The sequence below is a fragment of the Talpa europaea genome (assembly GCF_964194135.1).
Source record: "Talpa europaea genome assembly, chromosome: 6".
NCBI lineage: Eukaryota > Metazoa > Chordata > Mammalia > Eulipotyphla > Talpidae > Talpa > Talpa europaea.
Window position 1 is genome coordinate 74,879,513 of NC_140072.1, and position 26,921 is coordinate 74,906,433.

At 38.4% G+C, this 26,921-nt stretch overlaps 1 protein-coding gene across 2 annotated transcripts in view; it reads right to left on the reverse strand.

Annotated features, from left to right (window-relative positions):
• Window positions 1–16,378: 16,378 nt before the first annotated feature.
• Window positions 16,379–26,921, reverse strand: part of XPO4 (exportin 4) — a gene marked incomplete at both ends in the record, with an annotated part of 115,910 nt that continues 105,367 nt past the window's right edge. The window contains 8 exons of one of the 2 annotated variants that reach the window (XM_084235209.1): window positions 16,379–16,576; window positions 18,415–18,507; window positions 18,926–19,043; window positions 19,604–19,734; window positions 22,088–22,206; window positions 22,905–23,085; window positions 24,345–24,638; window positions 26,389–26,563. In XM_084235209.1, the coding sequence (XP_084091335.1) occupies window positions 16,379–16,576; window positions 18,415–18,507; window positions 18,926–19,043; window positions 19,604–19,734; window positions 22,088–22,206; window positions 22,905–23,085; window positions 24,345–24,638; window positions 26,389–26,563 (1,309 nt within the window). The remainder of the gene's footprint in view (window positions 16,577–18,414; window positions 18,508–18,925; window positions 19,044–19,603; window positions 19,735–22,087; window positions 22,207–22,904; window positions 23,086–24,344; window positions 24,639–26,388; window positions 26,564–26,921) is intronic. The other variant, XM_084235210.1, reaches the window with a different exon arrangement.

A 26,921-nucleotide genomic window follows, 5' to 3' on the forward strand; every position in this document is an offset into this window, starting at 1 on the left:
GGTGAGAGGATTCACCAGAGACAGAGTGGGTAACAGATCAGGCAGATTGACTGAAACACACTGCTGAGGGGAGCAGCAAGCAAGACAGGGGAATAGAACTTGTGCTGTCTTTAACCCCTGCGCCACCAGAGAGGCCCTAGATCTTGCTCTTGATGCCAAGCCCAATAGAGATTTGCCAAGCACTAAGTTCCTGGGTAAAATTTCTGCCAAAAGTTGAATAGTCTTAGGTTTAAATCTAGGACCCACTTTGAATGCGCTGACTTTTACATAAGGTGAGTTCTAGGTCAGGTTCTTTTTGGGAGGAGGAGACCTGTGGATGTTCAATTGCTCCAAGGCCATTTATTGAAAAGGTTATTTTTAAAACTGCATTTTTGATTTTGTCAAAATGCACCTTGAAGTCCTCCCTGGTGGCGCAGGGATTAAAGACACAGTGCTAGCAAGCTATTGCCAGCCACTGCAACATGAGTTCGATCCCCACCCAGGGAGCTAACCCACATGGCACAGCAGACCTCTCCTGTCTCGCTCCCTCCTCCCCTCAGCAGTGTATTTAAGTAGACCTGACTATTCTGCTCCCCACTCTCTCTGGTGAATCCTCTCATCCCTTGCACCTCTGGCCTATACCCTGTTCCCGTATGCATACATAATAGATAATTAACCTTTAAAAAAAAAAAAAAGAGCACCTGGACATATTGTGCGGATCTGGGTTATTTCATTCCAACTCACCAACATGTGGATCTCAACAAAACCACACTTACCTTGATTTATATGTTCTAAAATTCAAGTAGCACGATTATTCCTATGCTGCTCTTCTTACTCAAAATTACTTGATAGTCTATTTCCTTTGCCTTTCCACATAAATTTTATAGGTTTGCCAGTAGGTACAAAAAATCTGCTAGGAATTTGATACAAGTTGTGTTAAACTGATATATCAAATTAAGGAAAATTGACAGGTTTACTGTGTTAATAAGCCTTCCAACTAATGAAACACAAAATTTCTCTTATTTAGTTTTTCTTTATTTGGTAAATCCTCTAAGTTATTCAGTATAAAGGTCCCGTATACATATTTTTGTTAAATTTATGCTTAAGTATTTCATTATTTCAGTTTCAGCGTGTTAAGTGTTGTTATATAGAAATAACACTGATTGACAGATTTTGCTTTATCCTGTATCTATGAGGAATTCACTTGTTCAAGAGTTTAAGGATTCCATGCAATTTTCTATTTAGAAAATCATGTTTCTATAAATAGCAACTGCTGTGTTTCTTCCTTTCCAATCTGGATGCCATTTATTTCCTTTTTTGCCTATTGTAGTGGACTTCTATTGCCATGTTGAGTGAGTGATGACAGCAGGTGATGTCCCAGACTTATTCAAGATCTCAAGGAGAAAGTATTCAGTCTTTTACAGTTAAGTAATGATACCTAACTGTAACTGGTCATGGTGTTTTGCGTCCTTTATGGGGGAAATTTCTTCTTATGTGTAGTTATAAAATCAGATCCCCAGAGTGCAAAGCCCCAGGGCATGGCTGGCTTTTCCCTGGCCAGCTAGGGGCAGGCAAGCTGCCTCAGACCTCTGCCTAGGAGCACCTCCCACCACCCCAGTGCATGTGGAGTGGACAGGCTCAGGCAGCTTTGAAAGCAGCAGGTAGGTGTGCTGAGGCAGCTGCCCTCAGTTTAAGTGGCCCAACTGGGGATCAGGCAGATGGCAGCAGAGCGTGGTGGCAGTGGTTTCCCTGCCACACTGCCCCAGGGTATGTAGCCCCATTGGGGCTGCAGTGCACATTCCCCCCTTCTACAGAGCAAACCACGGCAGCTGAGGCAAATCCCCAAGCCCTGTGGCTCCTGGCTGGGGCCACTGGGAGGAGTGTGAGGCCCCTACTGAGGCAGCACTGGGCCAACATGGTGGGCTCCAGCAGAACCTGCCCTGCTGTGGCTGAGTTGCATGTCCCAGTGCTATTGCAGACTCCCCTCCTCCTCCACCCACACCTTAGCATTGTTAGACCACATCCATTGAAGGGGCACGGGGTGCACTGTGCTCTGGCCCCACTGAGACCAGCATCTGGCAGCTGCTCTGAGCCCACCAGCATGAACCTGCCCTGACCTCAGGGCAGGTCAAGTCTGTGCAGGCACTGGGCTTTTTCACTTTTATATTTGACACCTGGATCATAAGTGGACCAATCAGGTTTGAGCTCAGTTTTATTTATGGCAGTGAGTTAATTACTCATATTGAAAATGGAAGTAAGCCAATTGGTGCTAGCCATTACCAATTAGATACTTAGTATTGAAAATGGTCCAGAGACTTGCAGGGTGGAGGACTCTGAAAGAGGGTATGTGTAGGGTAAATGGTTTTCAGGCTTTTCTGCCCTCCCACCATTAGGATTGTCCTGCCTCATGGGGCACCTGCAGTTGGTACATTATTGTAAGCTATCTTGTTTACTTCTGTGGGCCATGGGAGGAGTACTGGGATAGTCACCAAGAGAAACAGAAGCAGAAGAAGCAGGAGAGAAGCAAGAGAGAAACCAGGCTAGGGCCTCCCCTGGTGCCGCAGCGGTTGAGCTCTGGGCTGCGAGGCTGCAGCCTCTGCAGCACCGGTTCGATCCCCAGCTGCTCCCCCAGCCACCGGAGGAGGGTCCCACATGGCGTGCAGACCTCTCCTGCCGCCAGCTGCTCCCCTCAGCAGTGTACTTCAGTCCTTCTGCCTATTCTGCTCTCCACTCTGGCTCTGGTAAATTCTCTCACCCTCCCGCACTTCTGACTGTACCCAGTGCTTGTATAAATAAATAAAATAATATGTCAACACACAGCTACTGCCAGCGAAGACTGGCATTCAAGGGCTTGAAATGAGTAGTTTTAGTTCACTGCAATAAGCACAAAAAAATAAACTTTTTTGAAAGCATACCAAAAACTACCAACCTGGAGAATTTCCTAGTGGAAATTCCAAAGATTAGTATGTATGTAGGCTGTGAAGGAAAGACTGAGAAAATACAGCAAACTGATCCTCAAAACAACTGAAAGGTTTCATTTTGGTTTGGTATTTCAGGATTGAGAGGTCCTTTCATTCAGAAAGAGAATTGAGCAATTATTAAAATCCTATGTCTCCTGGCAGATTTGAACTACCCGTTCCAGAACAGAGCTGCATCACACAACTCTTCTAGCTGCCTAGACGAGTTGAAGGAAATGTGTGTACCCATATACATTCATACAGACACACAGATATGTGTATATCCTTGGTATACACAGAAATATTTTAAGTATATTTTAATTTTTATTAGTATTAAACACTTTCCAAAGCTGCATCTGTGGAGCTTTCAAAATGCAACTTGAAACCAGTTAACTAACCATTTAGAAATAAAACATGAAAATTAATAGAAACCAGTTGATTTTAATTTTAAAACAAATAATTCCAAAGACCAGTCTGTAAAAGGTAATTAATTAAATTTCAATATAAATTCTCCATCTTCTTGGAGTTTATATATGAGTATGGCAAAGTGAAGCTATAAACAACAGAAATAAAACACATTTTGGACAATGAATACAGCAATGGAGGAACATGTGGCGCATACAAGGGGCTGCAATTTTAGCAATCGAACTACTTCCTACAGTATTAAAGTGACTTTAAAGAGAGCATCTTTAAGTAGAAAAAATTAAAAATCTGTTTATGTAATAAGCACTACTAAGGGCAATTTAAATGTCTTAATTTGTTTTAATATACTTAGTTTTAACATGCCAATTTTTTTTTTTAACTTTAACATAGCTTTAGCATTATTTAAAATTTTCTACCTGGATATGTGAAATGACTTGGAGATATTTCTAAGTCCAAAAGAATTGGGAAGGGCTCTTATATTATTAGTAAACTGATGCTGAGTCTTATGTGTTTTATACTCTAGATTAGTGATTCTTGGAGGAGAACCAGGTAAGATTTTGCCTTCCAGAGAAATATTTGACAACGTGTGGTTACATTTTTGGCTGTCATAATGACTGGGAACAGTGCTACCGGCAGGTAGTAAATAGGTAGCGGTCAGGCATGCTGGTAAACACTGCACATTACGGGCAACCCTCCCTAATAAAGAACTATGGCAGACAGAGACATAAACAAGTGACAGTTATGATGGGATGAGATTTGTTGCAGGGGCACCATTTAATGCCAGGGGATCAGAGTGAAGAGCACGGGTGGGTAGAGGATAGAAATGAAGCAGCAGGTGGCATTTCAACTTGAAGTAGAGAGTGAGGGAAGGGTGAAGAGTGCAGATTACAGAAAGAACAGCAGGAGCAAAGGGGTGAACATGTTAGTGTGCAGCATCAGTAGGAATTAGCAGGCTTTATTTCTTTACACAGTACTTAACATAACTAACCTTGATCTTCAAAAGTAACATGGACACCCAACCACATTTCAAATGCATAAAATTCTTCAATTTCCATCTATCAAATATACTTTAAGCAAGACCCTCGCCCCCCCTCCCCCATAAATTCACAAAATATCATATTGCCTCCGCAAGAAATTTTTAGCACGGCAGTGAAATCCAGCGGAAAGAACATTAACCCAGGATTCAGGCCAGACTCTCAGTGAATTGGGGAGAAGGGTGATAAACCAAGGTTCCTTTATGTGCCCCCTTCTGTGAATGGGCAAGAATGGTCTAGACGTTCCCGAAACACATTCTGCACATTGCTTGCTGCATGAGCCTACACATAATCTGATTTACCGTTAAAAATAAAGGGGCGGGGGGGTTCTCTTTTCATCTTTGATTTTGTAGTGCAATGGCGCCTTCCTTCTCGCTTTCTAAAATCGCTTTGCTACTTAACCTTTTAAAAAACTCAAGTAATATTAACCTACAGTGAAATACAGCTCATAAACAGACAAGGCGAAGTGCCCAGCCGCTACGCTCCAAGTACGCACCTCCCCGCCGAGAGGCCTTCAGGTCCCACGCGGCTCCCCCGCGGGCTCCCGGCACCTCGCGGCCCGCGCGGCCGACGCCACTTCCCGTGCGCCCCGCCCCCCGCGGCCCCGCAGCGCCACCCCCCGGCCGAGCTCCCGCGCCCGCCCGGCGGGCAGACAACCGAGCCCCGCTGGGCACGCCCCGGGCGTCGAGGGCGGGGGGCCGCAGCCCAGGCCGCTTCCAGAGGGGTTTCCGGGCTCCCCCGGTCTGGGGGACTCTACTGGGGTAGGGGGGCGCTTTCCCTCAGCGAGGGAGCGACTCCAGGCTCCTCCCTGAGCCCGCTTCTGGCGGGCGACACCGAACTAGGACTCTCCTCAGTATTCCGCTGCCCCTTGCGCGCCTGCCCTGAGAGCCCGAGGCTCCCACGCCCTGGGGAAAGGGCGAGCAGCAAACGAACACCCACAAGCCCGCACAGAGCGGCGAAACCCGCGACCCACACGGCCCGGCCACTCACCGGCACGCATGCGCAATCCCCGGCCAGCGGGGCGCAGGGACCGACCCGCGCACGCGCACACGCTCTACCCCGTGCGTGCATTGGGCGCGGGAACGGCTTTCTCCAGGCCTTGTGGTGACCTGGGATAATAGCTCGCGAAGGACTGGCTGGGAATTGCTACCTCAAGCTTCTCTAGCTCATCAGTAGTCTCCAAAAGTGATAGCTATACATGCATACATACACACAGTCAGGTTTTAACTCGACTCCCCTCAAGATAAATGCATCCCAAGAAAGCTACTGTTGTACTTGAGTATCACACACATTAATCAAGGCTTCCTTTGTTCCTCTACTCAGTCTTATAATCAAGAAATTAAGACATTGAGATTATACTGGTATTAGAAAAAAATTTTTAAACCTGCACTTCAGTGCAATTTGCCTTCCCATATTCAATACAATTAATACGTCTAGCCTTATACAGGCTTCATTTGGCGATGAGATGCAAAGTCTGCAAGATGTAAGCAAGTGCACAATCTGGTAAACTGTGTTCATGTTGAAATAAGATCAGCTGCTAACTTGGCAAATAATTCACAATTTCTTGAGGCCACAACGTTCTCTATGAAAACGATTCAAAGTAGGATCCGGGCGTCCCTGGTGGCGCAGGGGTTAAAGACAGGGCTGGCAGGCTATTGGCAGCCACTGCAAAACGAATTCGACCCCTGGAGGGCCAGGGAGCAACCCACCTGGCCCAGCACCTCTCCTGCCTCACCCACTGCCTTCCTCAGCAGTGTATTTCAGTAGATCTGCCTGTTCTGCTCACTGCTCTTTCTGGTGAATCCTCCCACCTCCCGCACCTCTGGCCTGTACCCCAGTTCTTGCATACATAAATAAAATAAATCTTTTTAAAAAGTAGGATCCTTTTTAGTCAGTTGATTGCCTGAGTCTTTCAAATTCTTCAGTGTTGAATACGTTCATTAGTATATATTAAAACATCTAGGCACAGTACCAGGGACATAACAGGCACTCAGTAAGGCTCCTTTCCACTTTAGCAGCTATCAAATCATATGTGATTCATCTATTTTCCGTTCCCCAAGGCAATCAGTGTATTTCTATTGCAAACTTCCTTTGCTCCATTTTCTTTACCAATTTCATGACCTTACTAAATTTTACACAATCTTCTCAGTAGCTAAGCTAAATCCTTTCTGAGATTGCTCAGTTACCGTATGATGCCATTGCCTAGTTCATAAAACAAGTTTTCAACTTTGGGAGTACCATAATTTCTATTTTCAAAACTGTTTCCATGTCTGTAACAAGCTCTGCTTTATTTTTACTTTGATGGTTTCAATGACATGCCTATGAAAGTATTTCAAAAACAGAAAACATATAAAGGCAAAAAAATATATAAAACAAATGTATCACCATGATGAACCAAAGAACAAATAAAAACTATATTTTTCACAGAGGTAGTGTACCATACATGGGAGACTGCCTTGGTTTATGATTTAACAGGAAGGTTTGGTAAAGCACATTAATTTGGCTTGAAACAGATCTCTTTGAGTCTCCAAAGTTTCAATTGCCTTCGTAGCATATAAAACACAATAGTTCCTTCATGTACATGTATTACTGTGTTTTTAAATAAATTCAAAATAATATGTGCTTTTGCTTTCTTAATTTTTTAAAGATTTATTTATTTATACAAGCACTGGTGTTCAGGCCAGAGGCGTGGGAAGGTGAGAGAATACACCAGAGACCGATGAGGGAGCAGAACAGGCAGAAGGACCGAAATACACTGCTGAAGGGAGCAGCGGGCGAGACAGGAGAGGTCTGCCGCGCCATGTGGTAATCTCCCTGGCGGGCCGGTACTCTAACTGGCCACAGAGAGGCTGCAGACAGCTTCATAGCGCTGTGCTCAACCCGCTACGCCACCAGGGAGGCCCTTGATTTTTTTGTGTGTATATATTGCCGTGTTAAAACTACATTGAAAGGGCCTCCCTGGTGGCACAGGGGTTAAAGACACAGCACTATTAAGCTATCTGCAGTCACAGCAGCATGAGTTTGATCCCTAGCCACGGACAAGAACCTGTAGTGGTTCAAGGGCTAAATTAACAGTGCACACTGGCTTCCCTGGTGAGGGAAATAGGAACCCTCTTACACTACCAATGGGAATGTAAACTGGCCCAGCCCCTATGGAAAGCTGTGTGGTTTCCTCAAAACACTAGAAATGGATCTGCCATGTGATCCAGCGATTGCACTCCTAGGAATCTACCTAAAGCAAACAAACAAAAACTAATTGGAAAGGTAACTTACACTCCTGTGCTTACTGCAGCACTATTAACAATAGTCAAGATGTGAAATCAGGGAGCCTCCCTGGTGGCCCAAGGGGTTAAGTTACAGCACTATGGAGCTATCCGCAGCCACTGCAGCGCAAGTTAGATCCCCAGCCAGGGAGATGACCCACATGGTGCAGCAGACCTCTCCTGTTTCCCCTCCGCTCAGCAGTGTATTTCATTCAATCTGCCTGTTCTGTTCCCCGTTCTCTGGTGAATCCTCTCATCCCCCTCCCCGCATCTCTTGCCTGTACCCCAGTTCTTGTATGCATCAATCTTTTTTAAAAAAAATACGAAAACCACCAAAATGCACCCACAACAGATGAATGGATCAAGGTGTAGTATATATACACAATGGACTACTACTCAGCTACAGAAAAAGATGAACTCATGCAATTTGCAGCAACATGGATGAAGCTGGAAGGGACTATGCTAAGTGAAGTAACTCAGAAGGATAAAGATAAATATCAGATGGTTTTTACATGGAATATAAGGGTCAAAGACAAACCGAAATCTGACCATAAATCTGAGGCCTCCAGGAAGGGAGAAGGGGAGGGCAAGGAGTAAAATGGGAGGGGGACAGAAATACAATGGACTATGGTAATGGACAATGGGTACTTTGGTGGGGGAAGGAATAAGGTGACTACACCTGAGGGAAGAAATCCTATACTGCTAGAAAACAAGGATGTAAGAAAAAGGTACTGCATTAAAGTAATATAAACTACACTGAACATTACCTATTCTTTTCCATTCTTGGTTTCTGTGTTTCATGTCCTCTGACATTAAACAGTAAAATTTGTTTTCTTTTTTTTTTTTTTTTTACAAATTACCTGGACTCATACCCCATCTGCCTCCCAAACCCTCCCACCCCCACCCCAAACGTCAGGGAATAAAATAGTTAAACCTCTACTCAGTGCTTTCTGCTAAGACAGCACACCAGTAATACATCCAGGGAAATTTTCCTGATGAAATGTTTACATTGTAATTTAATGGGCTTTGCAAATCATACAAAATTGAAAATATCAACAACTTGATTCTCATAGAAGGGAAAATTAGTTGTCAAGTTAAACTTGTCGTGAAAGATGCTTTTAAAATAAATTTCAATTCTATCTAGAATTATTCCTTCCGTGTATTATGAATCTTTATTCATACTTTTATTCTTGAGAAAAAGCATATAAACGAAATGGAGATTACTCTGAAAGATCAAGATGTTTTCCTTTTTAGAAATAACTAGTAAATTACCTGTTGTTATAGATTCAGTTGTTATTATTCCATTCTTCAAGTGCAAAATAATCATATTATTCTAAGGATGTTGCAAAAGATGTTACCTATAACTCTAGTCCCATAAAATGTTTTGAGAAGAGACTATAGAAAATTTGATTGAGACTCTTCTGTGTTGTAAAGTCTTTAACTTTACATAGTAACATGTTTTATATCTCCAGTTTATTTTAGACCACCTAAGTCACCAATAGTTTGTTATGTATCAAACTCATGTGTTGTTAGGAGCTGGAATAATACAGAGCATATTCAGGAAAAACTGAAACCATTGATTTAAATAGATCAATTTTCTCTTTTAGAAAAGAGACAGTACATTATAGTGAACTCTTACCACAAAACAATGGGGTAGTCTGTGACTATCAACTCACATTGTATTCATAGTACATAACAGTATTTTAAAGTAACTAATGATAATCAGGTATTAGACTTTGTGTTAGAACACATTTACCAGATGGAGCAAAATGCATTCTTAGAAATAATCTTTAAATACAATGGAGGGCCTCCTCTGGTGGCGCAGTGGCTGAGCACTGGGCTGTGAAGCTGCCGGCAGCCTCTGCAGTGCCGGTTCAATCCCCGGCCACCAGCGAGGGTCCCACATGGTGCACAGACCTCTCCTGCTGTGCCCACGGCTCCCCTCAGCAATGTATTTTGTCAGTCTGCCTGTTCTGTTCCCCACTCTGGCTCAGGCTCATTCTCTCACCCTCCCGCGCTTCTGACTGTACCCAGTGCTTGTATAAATAAATAAACAAATCTTAAAAATAAAAACAATGGAATTTACTGAGTATCTACTATTATATTTTATCTATCTCACATTTAAAATCTTTTCCCTTTGGGAGAAATTACCAACACTTATGGTCTTATGATACAGATAGATTTTGTGGAAACTAATATAAACCCCAAGCAGCTCAGTTAGCAACTGAATCAGGTCGTTCCGTCTCCACCCTTTATTCTACCAGTTTAAACAGCTTTGACAGTGCATTTCTCAGAAAGGCCAATGCAGTTGTAAGCAAGGGTACAAATGAGTATCTCAGTTCAAGGATTTGGGCTTACTGAAGAAATAATTCGGGACTAACCTGGCAAAGTGATCAAAAGTGAACACTATCAAAACGTGAAGAACACTACTAATTACTGTGGAATAAATATAGTTGGCACATCCCCATTGTAGCTCTGTTTCGGTTTTTCCATTCAACTCTGGGAAACAAAGACTTGCCTCACTTTCTCTCATGCTAAGTGTTAAAAATAATTTACATTCAGAGTTCAGGAGGATGTTGACTTACGTGCTAGATCTGAGCTAGCATGCTGCCATTGGTGTTACATGGAATTTTTAAGCAAAAGATTAGCTCATTAATTTCGACGATTATGCCTTTTGCTTCCACTTAGTTTGCAAAGAAAATCAAACTGAACTTCCATTTGAGATTACAAAGACCTCAAGTGACCCAATGTGGGATCCTGTTTAACAAACCAAGTGTTTCACAATGGGTCACATCAAAGACATCATTCATAAGCCATTTGATATAAACCTACTATATTTTTTAAGAGAGCAAAATTTTTCAAAAGTTGTTAAAACAGGGACCTCCCTGGTAGTGCAAAGGGTTAGGACACAGCCTATGGAGAGGTCTGCAGCCACTGCAGTACGAGTTCGATCCCGCAGCCGGCCAGGGAGCAACCCACATGGCATGGCAGACCTCTCCTGACTCACCTGCTACTTCCCTCACCAGTGTATTTCAGTCAACCTGCCTGTTCTGTTCTCCAATCTGGTGAATCCTCTCACCATCCACACCACTGGCCTGTACCCCAATTCTTGTGCATAAATAGATGAATCTTAAAAAAAAAAACCAATACCTACATTTTATATTTGGGTACTATGCATCACTCTCTCAAATGATGGATTAATTGACTAGCTTGAGTCTAAGGCACCACAGACTTTAGCAATGAAAGAAGGGAAACAAAAACTGAACATACACCGTAGGAATTCCCTTTATACAAGCTAACTTTTCTTTATCCACCCACCCTTAAGTGAAATATAATCTCAATGTAACCTAAGATACAGCATTATAAATGAATATTGGAAGCAAAATCAAGTTGAAATGTATTTTCAAAATGCATTTTCTTTTTTAAAAATATATCTTTTTGCTGCATGTTTACAAGATTTAAGATTGGACAGAGGGTTTTGAAAGTGTGTCTAACCCCCAGCACAATGGTCGTTCTCCACTTTCCCTGAGAGGCCAAAAAGAACGGCCTAATCCACTAAAAATATTTACTATAGCTATACCCCAAGTCCAAGGATTTAAATAACAACTCTGAAATGGTTTCTAAGACCACATAGACTTATATAAAAATAAATATGCTCAATAATAAATAATATAAAGAAAACTTTTCTTTCTGAAACCTACATATTCTTTTAGGATTGGGTGTTCTCCCAGAAGGTAACGCAAATTTTTATTTTAACTATCCACATATATGTCCTCTTGTTTTTTACTTAAAACTATTTCATGACTGTGTTATGTCCCCAGTGACAATAATCCTAAAATAGTAAACAAACTAGCACCATTTCAATAAATTTCATAAAACAGACTAGCTAATTACTCATGAACAAATCACACATGGTCAAAACCAAAATGTAATAAAAATATTTAGTGAAAAGACACATTTTAACTCCCATTTATGTATTTAAAAAAATACAAAGAAAATGTTATCAATTTGATATTCAGTTTGTAACTGGCTTAATACAGAACCTTAGTTTATTTCCTAACATCTTATCATAGCATCTTTTGAAAAATTAAATGCAACTTTATACCTTCATTAGTAATATTAAGAGGTAAATATTTTAACAATATACTCATCCCTGGGACTCATAAAAAAACTGAAAAGTCTTAGTGTAAGTTTAAAATTTTAATATTTATAAATTTAAAAAATTTTACACGTGCTGAATGGTAGCAGTGCTAACATTTTGTGACCATTAAACCACACACTCACTGCATGGAGTTTCTTTCTTTGTACAGAGAACCAAATCACAATATCAATATTTGCAATTTGCTATAATTTCATGTGGTAAAAGACACCACACCAGGAAGACTGGGCTCAGAACACACTTGAGGTCAGATTCCCATTAGGTACATAGTGCAGATACAGTATTTAACTTCAGGTTAGGAAAATTAGCTATTAGTCCATATCTGACATTTGCTAATAGCTAAGAGACCTAAGAATATAGACTGAAAAAGAAACAAAACCTCTACTGTTGGGTAGGCCTGGGAATAAGCAAAAAGCTAGCCACAGTGGGTGAGGTGGATAAAGGAGGTTTGTGGTGTGAGCCCAAGGAGTCTACTGTGCAAGCCACACCCACCAATCACTACCGAAGCCATCTTAGAACATTTCAGTCTTTTCAAAGACTTAGGTATAGAGAGCTAGGGGCCAGAAACAGACCACTTCATCCATCCTCTTCAAAATGGGATAGATGCCCATTATTAAGTTTATTACTTTACCTGAACCAAATATATTCTTTGGCTAAGTATGTCATGGGTTCCTAATATTATCAAACAGAAATACTTGACATTTCTTACATCTATATGAAAATGTTTAAAGTTCAACTTCACCATGCCATTTCAAATCAATTTGAATTTGGCAGTATACCTAATTTAGTCATTTTTTAACTTCAGAAAATCAATTTTAAAAGAATTCTTAAAAGCAGTTTTTTCAGAACATAGTACCAAGTCAGAGAATATCCATTTATATTTTAAAATAATTTAAAACATTACTATATTACCAGTTATGTTGTTTTGTAGAAAAATTGACAGAACTGATCTCCAAATTAGCTCCTTATAATCCGGCCTTTAAAAAAACCCTAAGAAGTACTGAGGTTCCTTGTATCTTAATACTTAATATTTTATTTAGGAACCATTAATGATAATTATTCATGAGAGACAGCTAACTTGGTAAGGTTTAATAACAACTACCTCTAATGACAGAGGTAGCAAAGAGAACACACATAAAATTGGAACGGATAGTATTTTAAATCAACACTGTATATTACTTGAATTTGAAGACCTTGAAATTGACAGATTATTCCCTCTCACACACAAGGGTTCATGTGATTATTAACAAAAATGGGAAGTATGCTGACTTACAAAGAAAAATGACATTTTTGATAAGGGGCAAACTTCAATGAAAGGCAAGGGGAGTGTTATAGGATGCTGACTGGGAAGAAATTATAGAGATATGCTTGGTTTTGAGATGAGAATTAAAAAAGTAGTAACCATCTCATCTGAACCAAGTAATGTAATTATATGTAAGATTTACAATGAAATAAGACTAAGTTCTAAAACTTAATTGGAAAAATAATCAAGTTTTTGTTAATAAAATGTCACACTTTGTAACCAGTCAAAACTCAATGCAGTGATGCTAACATGCCACAGTCTTCCAACCACATTAAGAGACATGAAGGCAGAAAGACTCAAATAATTGTGTTGAAAGAACACTGTTGAATATTGTTAAGCAGTGTAGCTATCCAGGCAGCCACCCATTCAGAACCATAAAAGGAAACCAATCCTTTCAAGAGAGCTACAAGAATATAGTTACAGGTGTTGCTACATAAATACAAAATGTGAAAGGAAAAAGTCTTAGTAATTATGCCTTGGGACTTCTTAGAGAGTATACCTTGGAAAACAAATGGGCCAAGGAAAACAAAACAAGATAAATCAAACAAAGAAATAATTGAAAACTTCTAGTTAAAGGTATTATATATGAACAAGAGAAATTTTATAAAATACAAAATTCCTACAATCAAATACTCAATAGTGTCCCTTAAAGTATATATAAAAAGGGGGCACAAATGTTTTTGCTTTTTAAAACTCTAAAAACAGTCAGTTTTACCAGTAAAAATCAATTTAAGAGAATTAAGCCAGTGTTCTTGACACCTACTAGGCCAAGAGCATTTAAAAAACAAAAATGCCAGTAAACATAATGGAAGACAAAATTGGACAAAATAAAACAAAAGAAGATCTAAACTGAATAACTAACCAAGCAGGCAAACACACATAAATACTCTAGCCACTGCAATTAAGTGACAACTCTATTATCTAAAAAATGGTGGCTTCTTCCACCCCTCACATCCACACTTCGCTGTTAATTAACAGTATGGTGATATCTTAAGTATTATTTGGTCCGATCTGAAGTAAATCTGGTTTTAATTAAAACTGGCCTAATGAAATTACAGTATTGTAATTACACCTGGGTAAATTTAGCAAACACATTTCTATCTGGGTAAGTTATTAAATATGGATATCATTTTATTTATTACCAAGGCATTCCTTTCCTATTCAACTTATTTTTAATAACTTGAGCAGTGGCCTATGCAGTCAGGTGTGTGTCCCTTGGTGTCCTTTGGCAAAGAGGCCACACTTCTCACACACACAGATACGTGTAGCTTACTTACACCCACCAAGAAAGTGTGAGGGCACTGAGAAACAGAAAACACCAAAAGCAATGCAAAACAAAGTTATTACTGCTGCATAGGATTCCAGGTTCTTTAAAAAAAAAAAAAAAAAAAAAAAACGCTTCAGGCTCTGTAAGGGCAAAAAAGAAGAAATCTACAAATAAATGCACTATTCAAATATTTTAAATAATACAATAGCATATATTTTATGAAGAGTATGGGTTTTTTCCTAGCTGTCTTTTTAAGGTATCTTGGCTCCACCTCAGTTGTGACTCAATGGTGATCAAATCAAGATCCTCAAAAAGTTGTGAGCCAAGGCCTTGCACTCACTGTGTCTAAATGCCATATGCACAGGGTGGGTGGAAATTAGATGCTCCAGTTTTGTTAACTGCAACTGTTTATAGCACGGAGTTAGACAAAGTTTTGCACAGCATCACACATGTAGGTGCATATGCTATGTGCAACTCAGAAATAGACACTATATTTGAAGGACAGTTTAGCATTTTGGTGCCAAGGACACAGCAGATGAAAGGCCACCCCTTGGAAGCACAGTTTCCAAGAGTGCCTGCACCAAAGGCCTCTGTCTCTATGCAGTGTGATTTTGATATTGCAGTGGGCAGTTTTATATACCTGTGGTTTATAAGTCAGCTTTCATATTCATAATTTAAACTGGCATAAAGAATTAAAGGGAGCAAGGCAGTAGTACAAAATTCCTGATTAGAAAAATCAAACTAGAGACTTTTAAAGTGAATTTTCTTAATCTCTTAAATTAAATTTACGTGGTTCTATGAAATGAGGAAAATACCCACTCTAGCATAATTATTGCCCCTAGATGCCCCCAGAGTATAATAGTCTGTGTGAATCAGTAATTCACATCCTTTAAAATAGTTATTGCTTAAGCAAGCCATTCAGAGTAGATTATTAGCCATGAGTTTCATGGCTGGATAGAAACACACTCAAAAAAAGTTAAGACTACATATGAACAAGTCTTTCATTTCACCCATAAACCCACATAAATACAGGATCAAAAGGGCACCAGGTTTATAGCAGCTAACACCCTAAACAAACTCTGAAGCATCAAAACTTGATTTATTACTATAACAAATCTGCTCTTTTTAAAAATTTCTTCTTAAAAATTAAGGCAATGAAATGGCTACGGTTCCTAAAGTTCTCTTTATGGAACAAAAAATATACATGTATTTTCCTTCTCAATTTCAGGCATCAGAGTATGATTAGAGACCTGTATTACACAAAACCCACAGCATCAGGTTGATGTTACAAAAAAAGAGAGCAGGGAACATGTACTAAAAAAGGTCAACAAATACCTGGTAATGTTTCTTATTCCTGCTGAAATAGAAACCTAATCATCAAAGGGAGGAAAAATCTGAAAGCACAGAACGTATAAAGAGTTTTCAATGTCCTTTCTATTGATTTAAAACTTTTGGCGTGGCAGAGGGAAGGAGCTTATTCAAACGAAGAATTCAAGGTCCAGCAAATAGACATTCTGACTCTGAGGGTGTATAAGTTGCATCCCAAGAATCTACCTTTTCACCCAGTTCCTCAAATGACGCAGGTGGATCTCTGGACAACATTTTGAGAACAGTACTAAGCATATAACCATTTAATATTTAATAATGAAAATTCGAAACTTTGGCTAGCCACCTAATGTTTTGATAAAGGGGGAAAAGGCACTGAGTATGTATTTCATGGTGCCCATACTGCCAGTACATACGGAATTTCATTCTGAAAAATTTAAATCACCATCCAAAATCTCTAAGACATGTATGACGGATTGTGGCTTTCACCTAACAGCAGAAGCTGATTCAAAGTTGACCTTCCTGTTTCATGGCATTTTATATTAAACTTTCAGGCTTGCCATAATCATGGCCAAAGAACTGAAGAACAGAATAAGACTCAAGTCAACTTTTAGCATTTCAGTGCACTTTGCAGAAAGGATCTAAATTAAGCATAAAACTTTGTTGTTTATTTTACACAAAGGAGACCACCAACATTTGCCATAAATTCTTCTAAACTCTTTAGAAAGGCCATCTTCTGCTTCCGATCCAGCGTAGGAGGAGTGCTGCTTGCTGTGAGCTTGCCAAAGGCATCTGCTAATCTCTGGTAAATAACTGGGTCTTGTTGACTTGACAGTAATGTTTCAACCAATTCAGAATATTCAGCCTATTGAAGAGACAAAGTATATATAAGAACATGTATCTTCCTCAAATACCTTTCACACTAGTAGATCATATTACTGAGTTTGTGGGTTTCTATAGGGCAGGATTTACAGTTCTTTTTAATAATGAACATTTACTGAAAGTTTACTATATTCTAGGTACTGCTCCAACCATTCACATTAATTTTTTATCACAATGCTATCATGTAGATACTGTTTAATATTCTTGTTTTACAGATGAAATTTCTTACACAAGGTTAAATGATAAGTCCAAGATCACACAGCCTTTAAGAATCCAGGCTGTTTGGATACAAAACCCATGTTATTACCAACTTAGTTGTATTGCTTCTTCTGTGGCTCCAAAGCCTATTATTCACAGACATCTTGCCAACAAAGTTGTGAGGACAGCAAATGTACCCACATACAGACAACACTTGTTTTGGAGGAGTGTATTTCAGTTCTTTCTCAAAGTGGAAGCAGAATACCTCGAGTGTAAATGCATCCCCAAACCAGCACTGTGCCCGGTGACTTTGGAGAAGGTGCTTTAACAAATATAAAAAAATGAAGTGCGTGATCGTGTGGTTTTTCTTTATTCTGCTACCCCCTTCCCCACTCTGACCCCCAATAGTTTTATACCGAGAAATGAATGTGGAAATAAAGGAAACTTTCCAAAATAAACTCTCTTGAAGCTACTCTGTCACTGTTTTTCATTAGCTTCTGACCGCCCTAATTGCGCCATCCAAGGGAGAGGCCTGCTCACAGAGGAAGAAGTATAAACTCAAATCATTTCCCTATTCACAAGAAATGATAGTGCCTCTGGGGCTAAACCAGCAAGATATCCTACTAACCATTCTCAAATTCCTGCTCTCTTTTCTATAATGCGTAAATATGTATTTTTTAAAAAGGACATCAGAATGTAATGACAACTTATACATGTTGGGACAAAAAGCCTACTCTAGTAAGCAACAAGAAGCCAAATGACAAAGAAAGACCAGAATGAGATGGATATCAGCTGGCAGAAAGTGGTATTTATAGCAGAGAGCAATAAATAAAATGTAGGAAGATAGTCCTTAAGTAGTATGGAAAACCTCAAATCCCAAGTATTTTTAAAAATGAAAGGAAAATCACAGCAAATACTATGGCTTCTATTTTTAAAACAATGCCAAAGCATCTCCAGTGAACCACCAGGTCATGGTGATCCAATGTGGTTTGTCTCATACACTTAATGAGTACACCTTTTCGATTTGAATAGTGGTGGGAGACAGGGAAGCTAGCATAACTTTTCTTCTGTTAAATTAACCCCAAGTCAATGAGCGCTTCAGCATCTGTAGGGTCAGCAAAACAACAGAATAATGAGCTGTATTTTCCATAATGTATATAATGTCTGAAATGTATGTAATGTATGAACATGTAATTTCCTTACTGTAATATGAAATAATACTCCTTCCCTGCCCCCAATGTTTTCTGTAGGCACACTCCTTTTGTCTCCCTTTCAAAACTGTGAGTTCCTCAAGGCCAAAAACCATGTCTCTATTAATGCTTTTATGCCTGTATCTTGGTTTCTAGCATAGTCTTTTAAACATAAGCTTTAAGGCCGTGATCAATGTAAAGGATGATTTGCAATGGTGGAGAAAGGAAACAAATGCTTGCTAACAAAGAAATTTGTTAGATAAATTAAAAAAAAAATAAAGCTAATGAGGATGGAAGAAATAATAACCTCATCGAAATAAAACTGAAGCACTGAATCACAGAACCTCCAAGAAATGGAAGTACTAATCTGCCTGAACAATTTCCTTGTTAAAAGAAATGAAAAGTGTCCCATGAAAAGATGTGTACTCGGTACCTGATGCAGACACACCAACGTGTAGAAAGCTTCCCCAGCTGCAGTGGTCATCTCTGTGTTGTGCTTTTGCAAAACCAGCATATCAAAAACCAGCTGAAAGTACATAAGACCTCTCAATAAAAATATCTAATGATCATATAATGCTCCAGCCCCTACCCATTAAAAAAAAAAAAAAAAAGAGAGGGGGTGATGGTTATTCTTATTTATTAAATAAATCTGAACAACTCTTTTAAAGAAAACAGGTTTTATAAAATCCAAGGATAATGTAAAGATATTATTGCTTGCTGTGGTATAACAAATAATCAAATTCTTGGTTATATTTACCACATCAATTTTCAAGAATATAAAATAAAAGTGGAGAATATTGTGTCCAGGAAATTGATCTCCAGAAAACTAAGTAAATGAAAAGTCATTACTGCCTCGTCTATGAAAGAACATAAGCATTTCCTCATTTGAATAAAGAATGATGTGCTCAAATATACATGCATGACATCTTACCCAAACATCTTACCTTTAGAAAGTGCCGTGTTGCTAGAAAAAGTGGTGAATCTGTTTCTTGTGCTTTTGCACACTGTTCAGCTAATGGTGTCAAAGCTTCCAGGCAAAGCTGGCAAACCTCCGAACTCATTCTGATCATGAAGGTCAAAGAACAAACTAGAGTAGATATAATTGACTTAAAAAGACCAAAAAGTCCTAACTATTATCAAATGGATGACTATTTCTAGAAATACAGATAAGAGAATACATCAGTGTCCAATGTGTCTGAGTTAGGTGAGAAAAGATTTGTAATATTTTAGAGATGATCCATAAGTATTGGTATGTGGATTGTTAGACTGGACATATCTAGGTTGTTGCTGATTATGATGCACACAACAAATAAAAAGCCTCATTATTCTCTATTTTCAGGTAGCTGATAATCAGACACTTAGCAACATACACATAAAAACATACTAACTGTGGCATATAGTGAAAGACTGACTTTGGGAACTGGGCACAAATGCCTTTGGGATCTGTGGAAAGTGGACAGGATGAGGCAAACTAACAAAACAAACAGAATTAGGGCAAACAGAGAGGACAGCTTTTATAAGAAATAAAACTGAACCACAAAAAAAGAAAATACAAATTAAGGGTTTTCTCAGATAAGATCTTTTCCCTCAAGTAACAATAAAGATGTTCATTTAAAGGATATGACGTCATTCCTAGTTCTAGTGAGTACATCAAACTTTTAAAAAGATCTTCAGGAAGCTGTGGTATTTTTTCAGGAAAAATCTCACAGATAAACGTGATTAATTTGTAGTATTGATTACAAAGAGTTGGAAACTGAAAAAGAAATATTAAATATTTAATGCTATCTAATTTTTATCTTCATTAATGCAATAAAAAACCAACAGACAACAAAAGCATCTAAGTACAAAGATTTCTTGAAAACACATAAAAGGGAGAAAACAAAGGCCTAATTAAGTGTAAAAAAGTTACAATAAAGGAAACATTTTAGTAACATTTAGTAACTAATAGAAAAGAAACATATAGTAAAAACAATTATTCTGTGGATAGTTAAAAATTACAGCAATTACAGGGCCTTCCCTGGTGGCGCAGGCGGTTGAGCACAGTACTGTGAAGCTGTCTGCAGCCTCTGCAGCGCAGGTTCCATCCCGGCCAGCCAGCAAGATACCCACATGGCGTGGCAGACCTGTCCTGTCTCACCCGCTGCTCCCCTCAGCAGTGTATTTCAGTCAATCTGCCTGTTCTGTTCCCCCACTCTGTCTTGGTGAATCCTCTCACCCTTCTGCACATCTGGCCTGTACCCCGGTTCTTGTATAAATCTTTAAAAAAAAAAAAAAAAACGCAACCTATGAGGCTGTCTGCAGCCACTGCAGCACGGGTTCAATCCCTGGCCAGGGAGCTGTCCACATGCTGTAGCAGACCTCTCCTGACTTGCCCGCTGCTCCTCTCAGCAGTGTATTTCAGTTGGTCTGCCTGTTCTGTTCCCCACTCTGTCTCTGGTGAAGCCTCTCACCCCCACACCTCTAGCCTGGACCCCAGTTTTGTATACATAAATCAATAAATCTTTAAAAAAAAATTACAGCAATTCCAGACACTCTGTGAGGGAAAAAAAGTAAACAAAGTAGCCAGATTTCATCTTATTAAGTGACCTAGGAATAAAACTCTCGCAAATATTTATTTGCAATCAAGCATGTTGGAAAAGATAACATAAATTGTTAAGATTATGCATTATGAGCAGAATATTCAGAATTTCCTATTTCTAAAAACTACTTCCTAGTTGGACAGTCCGGGAGAACTGAGGTGAAAATATGTAATCTACAGCTTCACGTTATTTAAGAAAATACATATTTAAATACTTTAAAAAAAAAAAAACCTAACCAAATTCCTAAATGTTCAATGATTTGATGGGGGAAAAAAAAAAACAAAACCCAAAACAACAAACCCCACAAAGCAAATCACTAAACAAATATCAATATACATCTTCCTAGCTGCTGCATGGGTACGTGGCTCGTGGTTCATCACAGAACCCTTTCCAACAGACACTCGTCAAGAGAAGCATATGATTACATTCTGCTGTGTTGGGAATAAAATAACACCCTTATTCTTATACTCCAGTCCTCAGTCTCCACATTCTTCCTTCCTACCATCTCTTTTCTCCTCTCCCATTTTATCTAGCGCATGCGTGTACAGATGTATAAGAGTATACGCACACGTGTGCATGCACACACCCACACACACCCCTTTTACGTTCATCAGCCATGTCTTTGTTCCTACCCTTATTTGCCTATGACAACTCAGGAAAAGACTCCTTCCTCTCCCCTATGGCATACTTGGGGAGCCACAGCATCACACCACACTCTTTGTATTGACTGGTGAGGTGAAAGAACAACATTGTCAGAATGTGCAAAATTTTAAATACTTTTATTAATCTTATTTTTTTACCATTCCATTTCTATATGGAGTGGCTTAGAAAACGCCTTTTCATATTCAGTCTCTCAGCCTCAGAATGATGTTCAAAGGGTATCAGAGGAATATAGCTGAAAAATGTAATCTTATTTGCTTAACAACAAATGATGAAGGACTCTGGGCCTCCCTGGTAGCACAAGGGGTTAAGCACAGCACTGTGAAGCTATCCGCAGCCTCTGCAGCACGAGTTTGGATCCCCAGCTGGCCAGGGTGCTACCCACATGGCGCAGCAGACCTCTCCTGTCTCCCCACTGTTCCTCTCAGCAGTGTATTTTAGTGGATCCACCTATTCTGTTCCCCACTCTGTCTCCGGTGATTCCTCTCACCCCCCGCATCTCTGGCCTATACCCCAGTTTTTGTATGCATAAATAAATCTTTAAAAAAAGAAAACCTGCTAACAACAGATCTAAGTTTCTAAAAGAATGTTTTTTTTCTGTCACTAATATATCAGTGAAGGTAGGTCTCCGAGACAGCAACAGAGGGCCTGTTTATTGAGATGCATGCATGGTAACTATTGTGAATAAATGTTAACAGTAACAGAAATGCAAATATTTTATTTGCAATGCACTTGACAGATAGACATTTACACTTTTCTTTGATTTACACTTTTCTTTGATTAAATGAGATCTAGGCTCTTGTCCAAAATATCTTTAGTCATGAAGCACATACAATTTTAATATTCACATTCACCTTCTTCAATTACCTTCAAAAGATCCTGTGACATCAAGGGCAGAATTAGATTTACGCCATATAAAACAACATCAGCTGCTGACACAGATCTGTTAGGCGCATGCCCCGGCTCATGGCCTCTAAATACTTCATCTATTAAAATAAAAAGAATGTAGTCTTAGAATTGTAACTTCAGTAGAGTGAAAATACAGTTAAATTCCCAAGTCAAAATAAATTTGTGAGTAGATAGTAAAGTTATCTGGTTAAGTCTTGCTCAGTGTTATCCTTCTGTACTTCACTTTTTTAGAGTCTCAGTAATTTATGCAGATACTCTGTGTTTACATTATTATTCCACAATGATGAAAATAAAACTAATGCTAAACTAGTATTTTCAGAAGTAAAATCAGCACTACTAAAAAACTGGTCAGATTAAGAGTTAAGTGCTGTAGTAATAATTATGTGAGGAGTAATTCATCAATAAAGTATAACTCTAAAGAAACTGGCTCTGAAGTCAGAAGCTGGTATATGAATCCCAGCCCTGCAATTTACTGGCTATCTATCTTACTAGTTTTGTGTCTCCTTTACTATAAAATGAGCACATCAATGGTACCTACTTCATATCACTGAGATATGAACAATGCTTGGTATTTAGTTAGAACTTAATTAATGAAAGCTATCACTACGATGGTAAGAGAGTGAATATCAAGCAGATTCCACTCTCACTTCAACCAAAAAGATCCATTTTCACTTGTTTTGTAATCTGAAATTTTGCATGGGATTTCACTCCAAGAAAACATTCCTTTGCTTTAATTAAAATAAAAAAATTTTCAAACATACACACTTTATCTTACCTGTATCACTGAAATCTATGAACTCTTTTGATAGAAGGTTAGTAAGAAGTTCCATGATGAGAAGCAAGTCTTGGTATTGCTCTTCCTCTGCTGTAACGTCTATTCTTTGCCGCCCTAAATTATTCTTAGAATATACTTGCAACAAAGTAAGGCAAGCTTCATATAAGTTCATAGCTTTGGACTATAAGAAAGCAGATACAAATTATGCTAATGCATAGAAGTGAGTTGGGAAACAAATATAAATATTACAGAAATTGGAAAATATGATGGAATAAATTTACTGTGAAGTCAAATAGAACCTTTTATACTCATTTTAAACTATTATTAAAACATTAACAGTAATTAAAAGGCATATATTGAAGTTTACAGTTATGTTTAAAACATTAGCAGTTTTCTAATAACAATTTAACATCCAAATATTTTACTCATTTGATATATATTAGAGAGACAGTAAGATATTGGCAGTAGAACTACTTTTCTTTTGCTTTCAACTTAAAAAGAATTTTTTTCATTGTTAGTCTTTAAATTGAGGTAACACTGGTTCTATTCAACTTCCAGTATGACGCTTATTATAAGATTTAAAATTGATTGTAAATTTAAAATTGTTCAACAGTACAGAGTTGCAAACACTGGTCTTAAATATTACTAAATGGTATTGGTCTGCCCTCAATAGTGCATCTGTGACTATATTTATAATACTTATAAGATATAAGCTTACTTTTGAGCTAGTTCCTTTGATCTAACAAAAAAATTACAAATCAGGAACCCATATTAAATGATTTGGAAAAAGATAAATGTTAATCTAACAAAGGAGTACAAATACTCCTCTACAGCTTTTTATAACAACTAATTTAATGGACAAAAAATACCTCTTTGTCTACTTCATATTAAAGAATTTAGCATGTGTGAACATACACCTTGTTCACGAAACAAAGATACAAACTGCCACTTAAGATTTTAAGGGTGGAAGCAGGCAGGGAAAAAGCAAACAGTGGACTACGTTGGAGGCCTATGGGTGCTTTGGTGGTAGAACAATGACCACATCTGAGGGGAGAAATCCTACACAGTCAAAATATTAACAAGGATGTAAACAATGGTACTTCTTTTTAGTCTTAGGATTCTACTACAGAGAACCCTCAGTGGTAAAACTGGTTAATACCATAATGCATTTGTTTTATCAAATACTCCCCATTTGAATGAAACTGACTGAATAACATATTAGTGCAAAATTACTCATGTTGACATAATTTTAGGGCAAGAATTTATTCCTTCATGTCTTCCTCTGAATTGAGTTCTTCTGAAAACCATTATTTTTGAAAAATCTATTTTTGAAAACATTATCCCAGATAATAATCATTAAATTTGAAATGTCAAATCTATTACTTTGTTCAGGTTTCAAAGAGTTTTAATGTTGAGGGTATAAAATTAGGTAGTGCTTACCTCTCCAAGATAGCATATCTGTTTATGTGCAACTTCAACAAAAACTTCTATTATGAGATTGACAGTCTCTGGGGTATTTTTGTAAACTTCCATCAATCCAATGCAATTGGTAAGGAAGTCCATTAAAAAATTAAAAAGGATTGCTACATTGTCAATCTGGGTTGCCTCAGCTATGCCACACAGGGCCTCCAACGTAGCAGTGATTTCTTGCTTGACTTCCTCTTGCTGACACAGCTGCTGAAAGTTTTCTTGATTTATCACTCTTAAGAATCGCTGTTGAAGTGGCTGAAGAACCTACAAAAATTAAGCATGAATTTTCTAAAAGTTTGACTCCCATACTTTATTTCTTCAATTTTATCTCTTCAACCTGAATAAATATTCACTTTCTGAAACATTTCCACTTGTTGGGAGGCAGAAAAAGCACAGGAAAAAAACATATCTGAACCACATACCCATTCCCTATTTTGAGGATGGTCATCGTAACTGTTGGCACACTCATAGTAAGAACAAACATATCATAAAACACAACCTCCTCAATGCCAGTCATAGAATTCTGCTACTATCTGCATCTCTCCCTCAGTGATTGCTACCATCTTCTCTCAAAATGATTAAAAAAAAAAAAAGTAAAACTTCCATAGAAGTAACCGTCAAACTTTTTTCTCTAGAGGGCCAAACTTTACAACTACTCAATTGAGATTACACTGCAGCACAGAAGCAGTCACAGACACTATGGCAACAACTAAGCATGTTCGTATTTCAATAAAACTATTTGTAAAAACAGACAGCATGCCATTTTGGTCTGTGGGCTGCAGTTTGCTAACCTTTGGACAGGGAGGGGGCAACAACAAAAGCTCTGGCCTGTATGCTCCTTACTAACTTCCCTTGGCATAAAACATAACTTCAGATAATCAGTCCTACCTCGGATATACACTTGATCTTAGTTAGCCAAAAGGCAGAGAAGTGATCTACCTTGGATATAAAGGTGAATATGCATATTTGTGGAGAAAAGATTTTAATTCTACTCAAACCCATGCATATGCTAATTTAATTATTTACACTAGAAACATATATTCAGCCTATTTTTCCTTTGATTTTGAAGTCACAGACAATTGCCTAATAATTTTGTTACTGTGCCTGTGCCCCCTTCTCATAAATTAAAAGTACACTAGTTTCAAGGGCTATGAACTGGTGACCTCTATACACTGGTAACTCTCAATTCTCAACTTAAAGTTCAATTATATATGACACTATGTCTATGGTGGTCACTATGACTTGAATTATGCTCACTGCCTGTAACAACTCAGAACATGGCCTTATTTGGAAGTTGGGTTGCTTCAAATGAAGTAAGTTACATTAAGATGAGGTCATTAGGGTGGTGTCCTAACCCACTATAACTGGAGTCCTTATCTAAAGGGAAAATGTGGACCAAGACATAAGAAGATGGAAGGCAGAGATCAGGGTGTTGTTTCTATGGGCCAAAGAACAGCAGTGATTGCTAATAAACCATAAGAAGCCTGGGGAGAGGCCTGGAACAGATTTTCCCGCATGGGTCTCAAAAGGAACCACCTTGATCTACCAACACCACCTCAATCTTGGATCGCTAGCCTCAGAACTGTATAAGACAAATTTTTCTTGTTTAAGCTACTGAGAGGTAGTATTTTGTTACAGCAGACCTAGCAAACTAATACTATGGTTAAATTGCAACTCATGTTTAAGAAGAAATGTTTCACTGATTCTAAATTAAGAATTAATATCCAAGTTCAGGCTCTCATTGAGCTAAGGAAAAATGTGCTTAAATTGCAGAACACTTGATAACATTCAGAGTCATCACATAAGCAGATATGGACAAATTTTAAGATTACTTTTATACAATAGTAAGTCTCAACCTATTCATTAGGAGGGGAAAATATCAGAAAAGTCATGACTGAAATGTTTGTTTCCACAGATGTTAGAGGGTAACACATAGATATAGCAACCACAGGATTATACAAGGAATCATCAAAAAAAAAAAAAAAAAAACAAAACAAAAAAAACAAACCATTACCTCTGTCCAGTACTGTTGTTTGGTTTCTGTGTCCATATGTGCAAAACCTCCCAAGACAAGAGCCTTCATCAGGGTCCTCTGCACGGGACTTGATAAGAAATTCAGAGGTGGGCTTCGGCTTGCAAACTGCTTAGCTAAGTTCCACCAGTTTTCACACTGAATTACTAAGTTTGCCCTACAGACAAAAATAACAAAATATAAGATGCATTACTTACATGCATGCTAAGTAAAACAAAAGGGAAGGTAACTGGATTTTAATTAATTTGTAAAGTATAGTAAACTTGTTATTGACTATGATGTCATATAGCTTGCATTCAAATCTACTAGATCTACTAGTCATATGACAATATAAAGTTTACCTTATCTCTCTCAATTATCAGTTTTCTGCTTGGTAATATAAGGATAGCAATAGTAATAAAAGTCCTCAAGCTCATGGATCAGACTGATGTGATGATTAAATGAGATGCTATAAATGAAGTGTTCAGAACAGTAAACTATAAGATGTCAATAAACAATAGTCAATGACAACAGTA